The sequence below is a fragment of the Gracilinanus agilis genome, chromosome 2, assembly GCF_016433145.1.
Source record: "Gracilinanus agilis isolate LMUSP501 chromosome 2, AgileGrace, whole genome shotgun sequence".
In the NCBI taxonomy this organism is placed as follows: Eukaryota; Metazoa; Chordata; class Mammalia; order Didelphimorphia; family Didelphidae; genus Gracilinanus; species Gracilinanus agilis.
This window is the reverse complement of record NC_058131.1, coordinates 238,079,533-238,095,612: the sequence shown is the minus strand read 5'-3', so window position 1 is coordinate 238,095,612 and position 16,080 is coordinate 238,079,533. Positions and strand designations below refer to the sequence as shown.

At 38.4% G+C, this 16,080-nt stretch overlaps 1 protein-coding gene across 1 annotated transcript in view; it reads left to right on the top strand.

The window, feature by feature from the left end:
- The window catches only part of OGDH (oxoglutarate dehydrogenase), a 91,267-nt gene that overhangs the window by 23,724 nt on the left and 51,463 nt on the right, over positions 1 to 16,080 (top strand). The window contains exons 2-3 of the mRNA XM_044663783.1: positions 2,365 to 2,553; positions 5,519 to 5,621. Of these exons, the coding sequence (XP_044519718.1) occupies positions 2,365 to 2,553; positions 5,519 to 5,621 (292 nt within the window). The remainder of the gene's footprint in view (positions 1 to 2,364; positions 2,554 to 5,518; positions 5,622 to 16,080) is intronic.

The window sequence follows — 16,080 nt, the reverse complement described above, 5'->3', positions numbered from 1 at the left end:
CAGTTTCTATTTTCTGTTACAAGGGATGGCTTATTGGCTAGGGAAAGATAGAGGGAAATATTTGGAAATTAAAATCATGTAAAAAGATGTAATAACTTTTATTTGGAAGTTCTTTTTTTAGGAGCAGTACCACCTTTTAATTTCTTAGATATATCTCCAAACTTCAGATATCAGATTCCTCCTTTTTGATTTTTAATTCCATCACTGTGGTCTTTGGGAACAGAAAATTAATTAAGTTAATAAGATTAAAGAATAACTTAAAGCTTAAGAACCCATTTGACCTCTTTGGTATATGTGACTCCCCATTTCACATAGTTTTCTTCATATAGACATTGGACTCCTTGGTAATTTCCTCTCCTCCACAATAAAAATCATCATTTGGAGTCAGAGAACCTTGAATTTAAATTTTGGCCCTACCAACTCCCTGTGTAACTCAGAGCTGGGGATCAGTTAGCCTTTCTGGGCTTTGATTTCCTTATCTTTTAAATGTAGGTATTGGACCATATTCAAGCCATAACTAGATCTGTTCAACCATTGTAATATATCATTCAAATTACAAAAATATGAGGAATTGTTTGTTGGTAGCCCACTTCAGCACTTCCCTGAGCACTTGGGTCCAAATTTGATAGTCATGGGTTAGCAGAGCATAGAGAATACCTAGAAATGGCTAATGATTACCAGTCAAGAAAAACTTAGTACGAAGTAGTCTTTGAAAATTTTCTAGGCATGCCTGAATTTTATAAATTCTTGGGAAAATAGTTTTGATACCTCCAATGATGCTGGTCATGGTAGTATAGATGGGTTTCAGGCCTTGGGTAAAGGCCGGACTAGATTCTAAGACTGCTTCAACTTTGGAATTATGTGATACTTAAAGGTGCCTAAGCCTCTATTGTATTTAAAGAATATTTGTTGAGGTATACTCTGCCCAGTGCTGCACTAGGCATTAAGGGAAAAGAAAAGTAAGGAGCCGAGGATAGAACTTTGGGTATAGTCACCAGTTGGATCATAAATTTAGATTTGAAAGGAATATTACAGCTCCTTGAGACCAACCTCTCATTTGATAGATGAGGGAATTGATGGCCAGAGAAGTATTATTGGGAGGAGAAAGGGTGCTTTACAAATATATCATTCAGATAATACATGTATAACCCAGATCAGATTGCTTACCATCTCCAAGATGGGGAAGGGAAAGGAGGAAGGGGGATGAATTTCAGAAAACACATGTTAGAAATTGTTATGTAATTGGGAAAATAAAATACCTTTTAGAAAACAAAAATAAACATACCATTCAAGCCATCACAAGTCAGAGATGGAGGTCCTATTATTATCCATTTGAGAGATGAGAAAACTGAGGCAGAGGGAGGGGAAGGAATTTGCCCAGAGTCATACCACTAGTAAGTGTCAGGCCAAATTTGAACTTAAGTCTCCTGACTTTAGGCCTAATTTTCTATCTGTTGTACCACCCAACTACTGTTGATTCGATTTGGGACTAAAACATTAGGTAATGAAATATAGCTCCCAAAGAAGTTTTAAAGAGCAATCCTCAATCATACACACCATATAATAATAAGAAGAACAATAACTAACATTTATATAGTGCTGAGTGCCAGTGCACTGCATTAAGTGCTTTACAGTTTGCTTATTTATTCTCACAACTTTGGTAGGTAGGTATTATAATCCACATTTTATGGGTCTGGAAACTGAGGCAGAATGACTTGCCTCAGGATCACATAGCTAGTAAGTGTGAGGTTGGATTTGAATCCAGGACTTCCTGACACCAGGCCTAATGTTCTCTCTACTGCACCTAGCTGCCTCAACTAAGTATAATAATAGTTATTATCATCATGAGATCTGTCCTTTATAGAGAATCATTTAAGGTGCGCAAAAGGTTGTACATACATTATTTACATACATTTTCTCTTTTAAGGAGGACTCAAACACAGGTTTTACAAATTCCAAGTCTACTGCTTTGTCTATTACATATACTGCTGCTTACTTAAGCCATGGACTAAGGGTTTCAAGAAAAGAAGAGACGTTAAAAGAAATAGTTAAGAGTGGTATAGGAGGAGAATCAAGAAGGGTGACACATTATAACAATAGGAAATACTGAATTTGGAGTCAAGGGAGAGTAGGCACTTAACCTCCCTGGGTCTGGTTTTCCTCGTGCATAAAATAGAGAGGTTGGGGGAGAATGGCCTAGGCTCTAAGTTTGTGATTCCCTTGATAGACCAGCTCAGCCATTCCCATACCTCAGAAGAAAAGCTCTACCTGTGATGACTGGCTGTGACTAAGTCAGTGTGAATGTGGACTCCCTCTACCAGGTACAAGCATGGAGCTAATCTTTCTCTGTCTTCTTGTCTTTAGTCATGGGACATATTCTTTCGAAATGCCAATGCTGGAGCCCCACCGGGCACTGCCTACCAAAGCCCCCCTCCCCTGAGTGGCTCCCTGTCATCACTGACCCAAGCCCAGTCTCTAGTTCACTCCCAGCCGAATGTAGATAAACTCGTGGAAGACCATCTTGCAGTTCAGTCTCTCATCAGGGCATATCAGGTAAGTGGCTTTAGGACTCTCCAACGAAATATTCCCTTTTGTTGGTGCTGGGGTGTAGGGAGGGTGATGATGATAGTAGTAGTCTCATTGGTTCATATATTTCCTCCTCCAATATAACCCTATATTCTAGTTTAACCTTTTTTTTTTTTTTTTTTTTTAATCAAAGAAAAATCACTTAGGGCTTTTCTGCTTGTCATAGAATCTTAGAGAGCAGCCGCAGGCCCAGAAAGCAGACCTTCCTTTGTTGGCTTTGATACCTGATGTATAAATAGCCACCTTTGCAGTCCTCTGTCTTTCACAAGTCGGTGATAATGAGATCATGTGGGGAAATGAGCTCAGCATTAGCTTAGAACATAGTTTTGAGTTAAAGAAATGAGGAGAAGGGGTGGAGTGACCTGATCGTGGCACATGGCCACTAAGACTGTTGCCACCTGTCAGCCATCTTCTGTTGCCAAAGCCAGGTTGCTGAGACCTTGGGGAATGTGGGCCAGTCTCTGCCTCTTAATCACAACTGGATGGTTGCCATATTAAACTAGGGTGGAGTAAACGGATTAGAGAAAACATAAATGGGGTACAGGGAGTCTGCAGTCGTTAAGCAAAGAGAATCCACCCAAACAGGAAGACACATAAGGAGGGGCGCAGAGAGGGTAGGACTAGGTTTGATATCATCTGTGTATATGTTCAAGCCTGGATTTTATTTTGGCGATGCTCCATTCTTCAACCTGCATCATACCCATCAAGTTTTGCTTAAGATGGCCTTTTGGTCTGATTGAAGTTAAAATTCCACAGCTAAGTCTAAAACCATCACATTTAAATCAAGGCTTAAAAAAATGGAAAGCGCACTGAATTTGGACTCCCAAGGCCTATCTCTTCTACTTTGGTGACCTTGGGCAAATAACTTCACTGCTCTTGGACTCTGTGACGGCTAAGGTCCCTCCCAACTCTAAATCTATGGTGCTATTGAACCTTTCTCCTCAGTGAGATCAGAAGTTCTTAGCCTGAAGTCCATGATCTTGGTTTTTGAAATATGTTGATAACTATTTCAGTGTAATTGGTTTCCTTTATAATCCTGTATATTTCATTTTATATCTTTAAAAATGATTCTGAGAAGAGATCTGTCTAAAAGGAACACTAGGAGAATGCCCAGGGAGTCCATGACCCAAAAAAAGTTATAGAACCCTTCTTGGTTTAATTTATTAAGAGGGGAGTCTGGCTTTTCTGTACCTCATCTTAATTTGCTGCCATATAGAAGAGGATACTTTTGTTCTAGACCCCATAGGGCACAGCCAGGAAAAACATAAAAGTTATAGTCAGATGCAGTCTTAGTGTGAGAAGAACCTTCTCAGCAGTTAGAACTATCCAAAAGTGTGTAACTAAAGAACTGCCTCAGGAAGTAGTGGGCTTCCCTACCACAGGAGATTTTTAAACAAATAGAGGAGTGTCATTTGTCCAGTATGTTTTAGAATCTTCTTGCCCAAGTATGGGTTCAAGTCCCTTCATGCCCTAAAGATTGGGCACTTCCAATTGTCCCCAGAAAAGAGGGAAAAAAAGGTAAATTGTTCTTTTGCCCTACCTCATTGTAAATAACTTGAATGGTTTAGCCAGTGATAGATATATATGTTCTGAAGTTCTGCTCATTGTGCAAATTTCCAGAGGTTAAAGAAAAGGTAAGTATTTCTTGACATAATGCCTGTTGCCTACATTATCTGGGATAAATTAAAATTTACTATTTTTTAAAAAGAATCAGGTGGAGGCAGCTGGGTGGCTCAGGGGGTTGAGAGTCAGGCCCAGAGATGGGAGTTCCTGGGTTCAAATATGACCTCAGATACTTCCTAGCTGTGTGAATCTGGGCAAATCACTTAACCCCCATTGCCTAGCCCTTTCCTCTCTTCTGCCTTAGAACCAATATTACTATATATTGGTTCTAAGGTAGAAAAGCAGTAAGAGCTACCCAATGATATAATCCATTAAATGATTTGTCCAAGGTCACACAGCTAGGAAGTGTCTAAGACCAAATTTGAACCCAGGAGTTCTTATCTCTAGATCTGACTCTATCCACTGAGCCACCACCTAGCTGTCATCTAAGAATGTTTTTTTTTTTTTAAACATTCATATTCTACAATCTAGGTCAGAAGTTGTTCTATACCTGCTTTTATTTTTACATGGTTCTGAGAGCCCCTGGATGTTCTTTATAGCCATAGAAAAAGAACTCTGGGCAGGACACATCACAATAACCTTAAAACCAAAGGACTTCTTGTCCCATCAAGGAGTTTTGGTAGCCTCTATGGAAACTCAGAGATTGTTTGGAACTGAAAGGTAGAAACCTTTAGCCCCTTAGAAGAATCAGAGATTAACTTTTTATGAGTCTGTTAATTCCAAATAGCTAGTAAATAGGATGTTCCTCTTCAAAAAACAAGGTAAGTTGCTCAATAGATGAGTTATGTGACATAATTACTTTCTGGTCTATCTCGACCAACTGGATAAAAAAAAGCTGAATCTGGGACTTAAGGGATAGAACCTGAGTGTGTCCCCTTTTCTTCATAAATACATAAATATGCATAGTAGCTGCTTTTTACTGATTGACAACTTCTAGGAGCCTCTTGGTTAGTAAAGGTAATGCTTATTGTGTTATGTCATTGGTACCAAAGGTCCCAGTCAGGGCTTTAGTCCTCTTCCAGAAAGATTAGAATAAAATGCATGTGTATTTTTTTTTAATTAAGTTTATTGACTGACTTGTATTGTTGCTTCCAGGTCAGGGGTCACCACATTGCAAAACTTGATCCCCTCGGCATTAGTTGTGTAAATTTTGATGATGCACCAGTAACTGTTTCTTCAAACGTTGGTGAGAATTACTCTGCAAACTAATTTTAATGTAATTTTACTTTTTTTACCCCCTTCCCTCTTTTTTTTTTCTCTTGTCCTTTTGTATATGTCCTTTCCTTTCCATTGTTGGCCCATTTCATAGATTCGAGGGCACCATGTAGCACAGCTGGATCCCCTGGGAATTTTGGATGCTGATCTGGACTCCTCCGTTCCAGCTGATATTATCTCATCCACAGACAAACTTGGTGAGGGTTCCTAGGGCAGTTAGTGCCGCACCGCTTGAGCTCCTCTCCCTTTCACAGCTGATGGGAGCCAGAATGCTTAACAGATAAGAAGGGAAGAGTCTTAAGTTTCCTTTGTACTGATCACTCTAAATTTATAGGTGAGACTGGTAGAGCTTCCTCAGTCCAATTTTGGTGTTTTGGGCATGTGATCTTTGGTCATACTGTTTCTCCTCAATTTTAAAGAAATAATAGGTGTTTTTATTTAGTTTAGTTTTAATAAAAGGTTAATTGGTTTTTATTATTCTTTAAAGTGAAGTCTCATAAATTAGTGATTTTTTTAATAGGGGAATGGAATAAGTAATCGTCTCAAACAAAATTAAAATGAAATTTTTGTCCAAAAAAAGGCTAGGTGTGCTAGGGAAAAAAATTTTCAACGTGTAATAGCTGACAGTTTCAAAGACTAGCTACTTTGCCTTCAGTTTTCTCTTTTCCAGAACTTAAAAAGCAGTGCCATATTTGGCCTGGAACACAGGTTTGATGAGTACCAAAAGTAGGGACTTTGGCTTTCCCCAAGAACCTTCTCTTCACATGCCCTTTGAGCCTGAAGCATGTTGCAGTTCTTATTGGGCTGGAGGCCTTTCACATCCCTTACTCACAACAGGTATCAGTTTCATTATAAGTTGAATGTGCAGCTTGAGTCTTTCAATTCCTAAATGCCAGTGATCACAACGAGGAAACTTTGGAATGCATTCCCACAGAGAACAGAAAGGCTGGAATCAACAAGCCATTTGGGAGACATGCATGTGCACCACACCAATGGAATCCTGCTAGAATTAAAAGGCTGCTGAGGCATCAGATCAAGCCCTCACTGCATCCTTTTTACCCCTTCCTTTTAATTTCAGTCGCATCAGAAGGCTGGCATTTGACTAGTTCAGTGCAGGATAATAACTGCTGAGCTCTCTTAACCACAGGTGCTTTCCAAGGGTTAATCCATAAATGTTTCAAGTGGCATGCTAACCTGAGCTAGAGCAATCATATATAATTATCACTAACAAAAATGGCTGAGGTACCCTACAAGAAAAGCATTGTGCATGCTAACAGTTTGATGATTATCTGTCTAGCTAGCACTACAAAAGCATTAGCTTACTCACAGTCCTACCATGGAAAATGGTGTTGTGGGGAGGGTGGGGAATACAGAAGAAAAACCTTCTACCTCATCCCATTGGAATTTGTGGACCCTTAAGAACACAAGTGCATTATGAATGTGGAATGCCAGAAATGTCTCGTGCATCTGAGTTTGCAAGATTTTTGTTTCTAGGACCTACGTTAACTGTTTGTCACTGTGTTCCTTTATCTTGACTTTTAACATGATAGAGGTTTTTCTTTTCACTTTACCTCTGTCCCCTTAATCACAGAAAAAAAAAAGTTTAGAGGAAAAATGTTATTTTATTTAGTGTCCTCATTGACATCCCCAGCACAAGACTGGAAGTGTGGTTATCATTTTGGTTTAGATTGGCCTAACAGCTTTGGAATGGATCAAGAACTGATTCCTGTAATCTGTGGTAGAGCCAGGCATGTCAGTGATGATAAAGGGTTAGAAAACCCTGTGACTATTTCTGTACCATGATGGAAACCTCATGATCCTGTCGGTACAGGGAACTTTGGTACCCTCCCTACCATCTACCAATTATCTAAGTGATGGTTGATCTCTTAGTAACTAGCAATAAGCTGCTAGGCACTTCCTACTTGCTCTTTCTAAACCTTAGGTGACTTTTCAGGCCTATGAGGCCATTGTAGAGTATACTTTTTAGAATTTGGAAAGTTCTCAAGTGGATCTTGAGCAGAGCAGGGAATAGTCAGCCATGCAGAATCCCTGAGAGAATCCTTGATGTAACTAATACCATACTTGCCCCCTTTGTTAGGTAGCAAGCATATTTTCCCACGTTCAAAACCCAGTTTCTCAGAATAGGGGCTCAGTGATGTTTTTTTCAGACCAGTGATTCAAGTCCAAATCTTTGGGTAAATCAAAGAAAGACTCTAGAGCCATTCCAGGCTCTAGAAGACTGTGGAACAAGGAACTCTGAAGCTGGCAGTAGTAGCTAGTGGGCTCCAGGGAATGCTTAACCCATTCATTTGGCTGGATCTCAATTCCCAGAGGTAAACACTTAGAGGATTATACATTGGTAGGTCATTTCTTTGTTTCTTTGTTGTCCCACTGAAGACATTGCTGTAGCTAAAGAGCTTCATAATACAGAATGAGTACAGAAAAAGGAATCATAAAACGTAGGATTTTAGAGCTAGCCCTCTCACTTTACAGATGAAGGAATGGGCCCAAAGAGATTAAGATACTCGACCAAGGATACAGAGCCATTTAGTGATAGAGTCCAGACTAGAACAGAATTCTCCTAATGAAGCTTTCAGGATAGACTTAATTTTGCTTTGCTTCTGAAATACGAGTAAATTTAACTTGGGATCATAATTTTAGAACTTAAAAAGATGGCTGGGCTTTACCTAGTACAACCCTCTCATTTTCTAAATAAGGAAACCGAAACTCCAAATTCATTCATTAAGTATTTATGAGCCACCCATTATGTGTCAGGCATTGTGCTAGGTAAGAAAGAAGGTATAAAGACAAAAATGGGCAAGATCCTTGCCCTTAAGAAGCTTACATTTTGTCTATTAGGGAGAAAGAATGTGTATATAGATAAATGAATATGAAATATATACAAAGTAATAGAGAGGGAGCAGACCCTAATGCTTAGAAATCCTTAAAGGTGGCACTTGAGCCGAACCTTGGAGTCATCTAGCAATTCTGTGAGGCCAAAGTAAGGAAGGGAGGGTGCATTGTGGACTTGTGCAAAAGAATGGAGATGAAAGAGCAAGAAAGCCAAGGTTGAATGTGGGTATGTGAAATAAAATAAGAGAGAGCCAGGCCTAGAGTCAGAAGAACCTAGGTTCAAATATGGCCTCTGATACTTCCTAGCTGTGTGATCCCAGGCAAGTTACTTAATCCCAGTTGTCTAACTCTTGCCACTCTTCTTCCTTGGAACCAATACTTGTATTGATTCTAAGACAAAAGGGTTTTTAACAAAGAAAAGAATGTGCAATAAACTGAGAAAGGCAAAGCTATATTTAGTTTGTGGTTTTTTATGTCCAACAGGACTCTGTATTATCTTTTCCTAAGAGAGGCAAGCGGGGAATCACTGGGATTTCTTGAGCAGGGGAGTGATATGTTCAGACTTGGACTTCAGCAATATCAGTTTAGTAGCAGCTGTGGTTTAGAGAAGGGAGTATGAAGATAGAGATACCAATTAGGAGGCAGTAGATGATATGGGAGGTGATAAGGACCTGAGCTGGGGGTGGGGTGACCTTGTGAGTGGGGAAAAAGGAGATGGATGCAAGAGCTATTGAAGTAGTCTTAGCAGCTGATTGAACATGAGGAGCGAATGACGCCTAGGTGGCTGAAAGAATGATGGTCCCTCCAACAAAAACAGGAAAGTTTAAGGAGCAGAACCAGGAGAATGTTGTACACAGAGACTGATGCACTGTGGCACGATCAAATGTAATGGACTTCTCTACTAGCAGCAATGCAATGACCCAGGATAATTCTGAGGGACTTATGAGAAAGAACGCTATTCACACTCAGAGGAAGAACTGTGGGAGCAGAAATGCAGAAGAAAAACATAGGATTGATCACATAGTTTGATGGGGATAGGATTGGGGATTTTGACTTTAAATGATCATTCTATTGCAAATATTAATAATATGGAAATAGGCTTTGAACAATTAAAAAAACAGGAAAGTTTAAAAGAGTTCTGGCTCTGTGGGAAAGAGAAGTTGTTTTGACATGTTGAATTAGAGCTACCTATAGGACATGACAGTTAGAAGTGGCTGGTAGACAGTTGATTGGGCAGGACTGGTTCTCAGGAGCGATGAGGTCTGAATAGAGAGTCGGGGCATCATCTGCATAGAGATCATAGTTGAGCCCATGGGAGTTAATGAGCTGAGAGAGAGAGAGAGAGAGAGAGAGAGAGAGAGAGAGAGAGAGACAGACACACTAGGATAGAATCTTGGGATCCTCTCAAACAAAGAAGCAGCTGGGCAGGTAGTCTGGAAAAGCAGGTCATGCAGACTGTGGGAGAGGAGAGAGTCCAGGAGGGAGGGGGCGATCAACAGTATATCACATGCTTGCTGCAGGGAAGTTAACAAGGATAAGAACTGAGAAAAGACCATTAGACCGAAAAGGTTGTTGGTCATTTGGCAGAGCAGTTCCAGTTCTGAGGTCACCTCAGAAGTCAGATTGTGAAGAGATGACAAGTCAGTGAGCAGAGAAGAAACAGAGAAAATGAGTGGAGGAAGCTTTATTGATAGTAAAGGAGAATCGAGAACTATTAAGGGTTAATAGTTTAAAGAGAAAAGAATAATCATTCAGATAATGCCTACTATGTGCTAGGCCCAGTGCCAAATGCTTTATTTACCATTAGAATATATCATTTGAGTCTCACAAACAACCCTGGGAGTCAGTTCTATTATTATCCTCATTTTGCAGTTGATGAAACTGAGGCAGAAAAGTTAAGTGACTCATCCAGGATCACACAACTAGAATCTGAGGCCAAATTTGAACTCGGGTCTTCTGACTCCAGCTTCAGCCCTCAGTCCCAATGATTGAGGAGATCGTAGGGTTAATTGAAATGGGCATGGGTGTATGTTTTAATGTGGGCAGATTTGGATGTTTGTTGGTGGCAGTGAAGAAGATAAGACTGAAAGGATGATTGTCAGAGCAGACAGGAATAGAATTGACATGTTGAGAGACAGCCAATTAGTGAGAGAGGTGAAACTAAGAATAAAGAAGAGGGAGAAGCTACAGATTGCATTCTCTTCCACTTTTGGCCTTGAAAGAGAATAAGTAGGGGTTCACATAGGTACCCCTCAATAGCACCTTTTCTCATGCCCCAAGCCCCACAGCTATTGGCTTACATACTCACTTCTCCTACTTATTAAAGCTAGAAGTGTGAGGAGATGTATGTGTTCCTGTGTCTAATGAAACTTTAAATGTATTTTCCCAGAGAAACATTGTTATACATGGTGACTAGATGCTATGTTACTACTAATGTGGCAAGATTCCTTCTGTATGAGTGTATCTCACAAGTTAAGTAAACGAGAAAAACCAATCGTTATGTATAGCCTTATTTCTATGGATCTTTTAAACTGGATTTTCTTTCTGCCTAATTCTTCCTCATATTTTTGCACATTTTAGATGCAGTCAGCCTCTAAAAGCTAAGCATACCTCAACCTACATTTAGTTATGATGTGAAAAACAGCTTGCTCTTAGGGTACTTGCCACAATTTCAGTTCATAAGTTTTCAAGAAAGAGAAAGTACAAATCAAAATTACCATAGTTTTTTTAAGATAATAGATTCTTTCTATCAGGATAAGAGCCTGACAATCTGCATGTGTGAAATTGAGTACCAGAAGAGCCAAACTTTCACCATTTTGACTAATTACCCTTCTTTAAATCTGTACCTCCTGAGCAGCTAGGTTGCTCAGTGGATAGAACACCACTAGGCCTGGAGGTGCAAAGTCCAGGATTCATATCTGGCCTCAGACCCTTCCTACTTTATAATCCTGGGAAAGTCATTTAACCCTAATTACCTGGCCCTTCCTTCTCTTCTGCCTTGGAACTGATACTTGTATCTATTTTAAGTCAGAGGGTAAGGATTTATAATATATTTATATATTTTTTTTAAATTTATACTTCTTATAGTTGTTGTTTTTTTTTTAAGGATAAAGTTTGAAAAATCATTCTTTGACTATAAACAGAAGGAAGCTACATTACAAAAAACCAGCCATCTTGAACCCTTCTTCCTCTCTCCTTCATTTCCAACTCATAAAACCTCATTTGTCAAGTCTGGGAAATTAGGGAGTAAATGTGTCATTTTTTTTTTTTAACAATATAAGACCTCTTTTGTAGAATAGCCTTGTCATCTCTTGACTTGTGGAAAAAATTTCTACTAGAGCACTTATAATCTTAGATGTTTTTTCAAACCAGTAGGATAATATGATTTTAAGGCACCAGATTAGCCCTCAAGAAAATCCCTTCTTAATTAAACAAAATAGTATTGTGGGCTCGTGTTTTTCAGTACTATTAACAGTTCTGTGACATCCCTAGAGGTCAAAGCACTCTCTAAATATAAGCTGCTGTTTCTTTTGAAGCAGTCTCAGCCCATCTTCAACACTGGAAAAAGGTAGTATTCAGAAGCAGGGGCTTTTAAAGAAATAAAGCTTAATGTGTTTGTAAATAAACATGAGCACATTAATTTTGAGGTGCACAGTCTAAGTGTGAAAGAAGTTTAAGAAAAGAGGGAAACACATGTATATCTTGTCACACTTTCCCCACAAGAAATGGTGGATCAGAAATGGAATTAAACTTTGTTATCAAGGGGGCAACTGGGTAGCTCAGTGGATTGAGAGCCAAGCCTAGAGATGGGAGGGCCTGGGTTCAAATCTGGCCTCAGACACTTCCCAGCTATGTGACCCTGGGCAAGTCACTTGACCCCCATTGCTTAGCTCTTACCACTCTTCTGAAGACAGAAGGTAAGGGCCCTCAAAATAAATAAATAAATAAATGATAAGCTTTGTTATCAAGAAAGTTTATATGGATTTTTCTAGAATCATCAGTCTTTCTGGAAACAAACAACTTGATGGAAAAAAGGAAGTGTTTGAAAAGGGTCCTAGGATAGTAGGCCCTATCACTGAAATAAGCTTCTAGACTATGAAGCACCACTGCCATTTTTAGTTTCAAAGGAATTTCCTTGAGCTTCCCATCCCTATTTCTAGCCCTTTTGGGGAAAGAGGATTGATTTCCTTATCTTCTGATAAGTTGAACCCCATTTAGGTTCAAGCCATCTACTCAGCTTGCTCAGATTGACCTTGAATCACCATTGCTTTGTTTATATTAAAGTGCTAGAATTATGGCAACACTGAGAGGTTGGGATTTGCCAAAAGTGGCAAACCAGTGGGTGTCAAAAGCATGATTATGTATTAACTCTATGACTAGCCTTCTGTTTCAGGGATATATTGTTCTTCACAAGTCCTTTCACAGACCCTAAATATATAATGTATATATTTATACATTGTATAAAGTATGAGTCATTGGTATATGGGGTCCTTATTTTCAAATTCCTGGATAGAACTCTGGCCTTAGCCCATTGAAACTTGATGATGAATATTGACATCCACAGTGACAACCAGCGTAAAACACAAAACCATTTTAAGAAAGGTAATGAAGATACAGATCAGAGGGAAATGTTCATTTTAACTGTTGGCAAAAACCAGAAGTAAAGTACATGCTGGTCCATTGTAATCTCACTGGCTGCCAGTACAAGCATGACTTATGCCGTGTGGAGGTAATAAAGGTAGAATTGGAATACTATCTCCCATCTACCTTTTTGAAAATTTGAGAGGTTCTTAAGTGCTCTTCTAGCCATATTTATGTTTCATTCTCATGTAAAGCTTTGGGTGGAGGAGGATCAGGAAATTATGCCCTGTTCAGACTAATCATCTTAACTTTCCTAGACCAATGATTTTAAAACTTGATCAAGAGCAAAATGAAGCCCAAATTTGCCAAGTTAGGCAAGTATGAAGTGCTGATAGGTACCAAGGATATGCAGAAGATCTGAAGATTTCTATGCCTTATAAATTATTTTTGGCTGTTAAAAATAGCCACATAGAGAAGGTCTAGCAATGAGAAAGAATTTACTGTCACTTAACTAGGTGCATCTGAAACCATTGTAATCTAACTGTTGCTCAAATCCTTAAATTAATAGGCCACTATGCTTCTGACTATAAAATGGTTCAAAGTCCAAGTCAGTATGTTCAAGTCAATAATATCTCCAGTCTCCCTCATGTGGCAGTATCCATATCAAAAAAAGGAGGCCATAAAACCCATAACATACATAGACCTGAGGATGATACTTCTACCTGTTGTTAACTCCCTTAGGTCCCCAAACTTTATTGCCTTGTAAGTTAAACCTATAAATCTCAAAAGAATCATTTAAGGGAAAAACTCTAGATGAAATGGCCTTTGGCATTGGTGGCTAGAGATCATAGGCTCCCACCTTGATGTAGCTAGTATTTCAGTGATTCAAGTATATGATATTACCAAGCTGGATTCTCTTGGGAGTTCTTCTAAGTGGAACTTGAAGTTGTTATTTCAAGGGAAATAGAACCTTGCATGCTTGCTTCTTGGTGTGGAATTAAGTAGGCAGAGTTCAGGACCATTTCTTTTTTTTTTTTTTTTTTTTTTAACCCTTACCTTCTGTCTTGGAGCCAATACTGTTTATTGGCTCCAAGGCAGAAGAGTGATAAGGGTAGGCAATGGGGGTCAAGTGACTTGCCCAGGGTCACACAGCTGGGAAGTGTCTGAGGCCAGATTTGAACCTAGGACCTCCTGTCTCTAGCCCTGGCTCTCAATCCACTGAGCTACCCAGCTGCCCCCCCAATTACATGTTAATCTGGTTTCAGCCACACTTTGAAGTGTTGTGAACTACATGGGGTACATGGTCAAGCGTTTAACATCAGGGACTTTCACTACTAGTTTTTCTCCTATTTTCTCTCTCTCTTTAGTGAGATACTATATCCCCTGAAACTTAAACTCAGTTGTTCCCCTAAATGTTTGCTCTTTATACTCTTCTCTTCTCTCTATATATGCTTTTAATTTGAAATCTTATTCACCCTCATGGTTCCAACAACTAGCTCTATGAAGGTACTTTCCAGATCTTTGTCTTTAACTCCCTCTCTCTTCAGAGATGCAGAACAGCAAATTATACTTTTGGGTATCTCTATTGAGATTTTCAAATAGCATCTCAAAATCAAAAAAGTTCTAGTCACACTTACCATCTTTCCCCAAAATATATTTCTTCTTCCTACTCACTATTCTGATTAACATCCATGTTTGAAATATAAGTGTTATCTTTGATGAATAAGTTAACAACTCAATCACAAAATATTTATTAAGTGCCTATCATGTGCCTGGAACAGTATTAGGTACTAAGGATAAAAAGAGACAATGAAATAATAGGAACTTTCAAGAAGCTTACAATTTCATTATGAGATAGGAAGTATATTAATAAATATAAAAATCACAAAAGCAAATATAAGAACTACATATTTCATATAGTTATATACAAATTAATTAAGTACTAGATAATGTGGAAAGGACACATCACAAATGCACAAAGTTAGAAGATAAAGTCTCATATTTGATAAGCAGAGAGATGGCTAGTTTTGACTGAATTATAGAATCCAAGTAGAGAAATAATGGCCAATAAAGCTAAAAAAAAAACAAAAAAACAAAAATGTCTGCCATACATTACTTTAGAAGATAAACTGTTGATGTTTAAATTTTGTAACACAGATCATTGGAGGCAACTGAAGTTGATTGAGAGCTTTAGGGTCAATGTATAAGGTATGTTGGAGTGATAGAAGTCTCAAGACAAGGAGGCTAATTAGAAGGTTGCTACAATAATCCAAGTGAGAGGTAATATAATAATTGAACTAAATGGTACTGGTGTGATTGAAGAGAAAGGGAAGGAAGAAATGTTATAAAATTAGAAATAGCAAGATTCAGCAACTGTATGGAGATGTGAGGTGAAGAAGATGGGAAGTCAAAGATATGCCACAGTTTTGAAACTCAGAGATGTAAAGAAAGAATGGTGGTGATTTCAATGGCAGGAGGAAAACTTAAAAGGGGATGAAGGAAAATCTAATGAATTCAGTTTTGGACATATTGAGTTTAAAATTTCTCTATGACATTTAATTTAAAATGCCCAATAGGCAACTAGTGATATGGAAATAAAATTCAGGGAAAATAGTCAATTATTGATTCCTGACAATTACACTCTACCAAAATATCTCTTTCATCTTCCCCCTTCTTTTCTACCTCAACTGTTACACCTAAGAACTTGCCTGGGATATAGTATAGTGCCTTTATATTAGAGTATGTGTGTTTTAATCCTCTACAAGACTGTAAACTCTATGACAACAGTTACCATGATATGCAACTATGTATATCAACCTATGCTATGCAAAATACTCTGCACATAAGAGTTTAATAATTTCTCACAATTATATTATCATTAAAAGCTTAGTTACTTGGCACTCTTATTATAGCTAAAGTTCTATTGTTAGTTGTAAGAAATCTTTTCATTTTGACAACTCTGTGAATTAAGTAGTAAAAAGAAGACTGAGGCTCAGAAAAAGCTCAGAAATAGAAACAATCAGATATGGTAATTGAACTCAACTGTCCTAATTCAGAATCACAAATTTAAGAGTTGGAAGGAATTTCAATCATCAAAAAATATTTTTGATGACTGTATTTCAATATAGTTTGTTTTGTTCATAATCTTACCTATTTTATAATTTTTAAAGAGACCTATAGGCTTTTGCAAAAGTCCCAAAAGGATCCAGGGTAAAAAAAAAA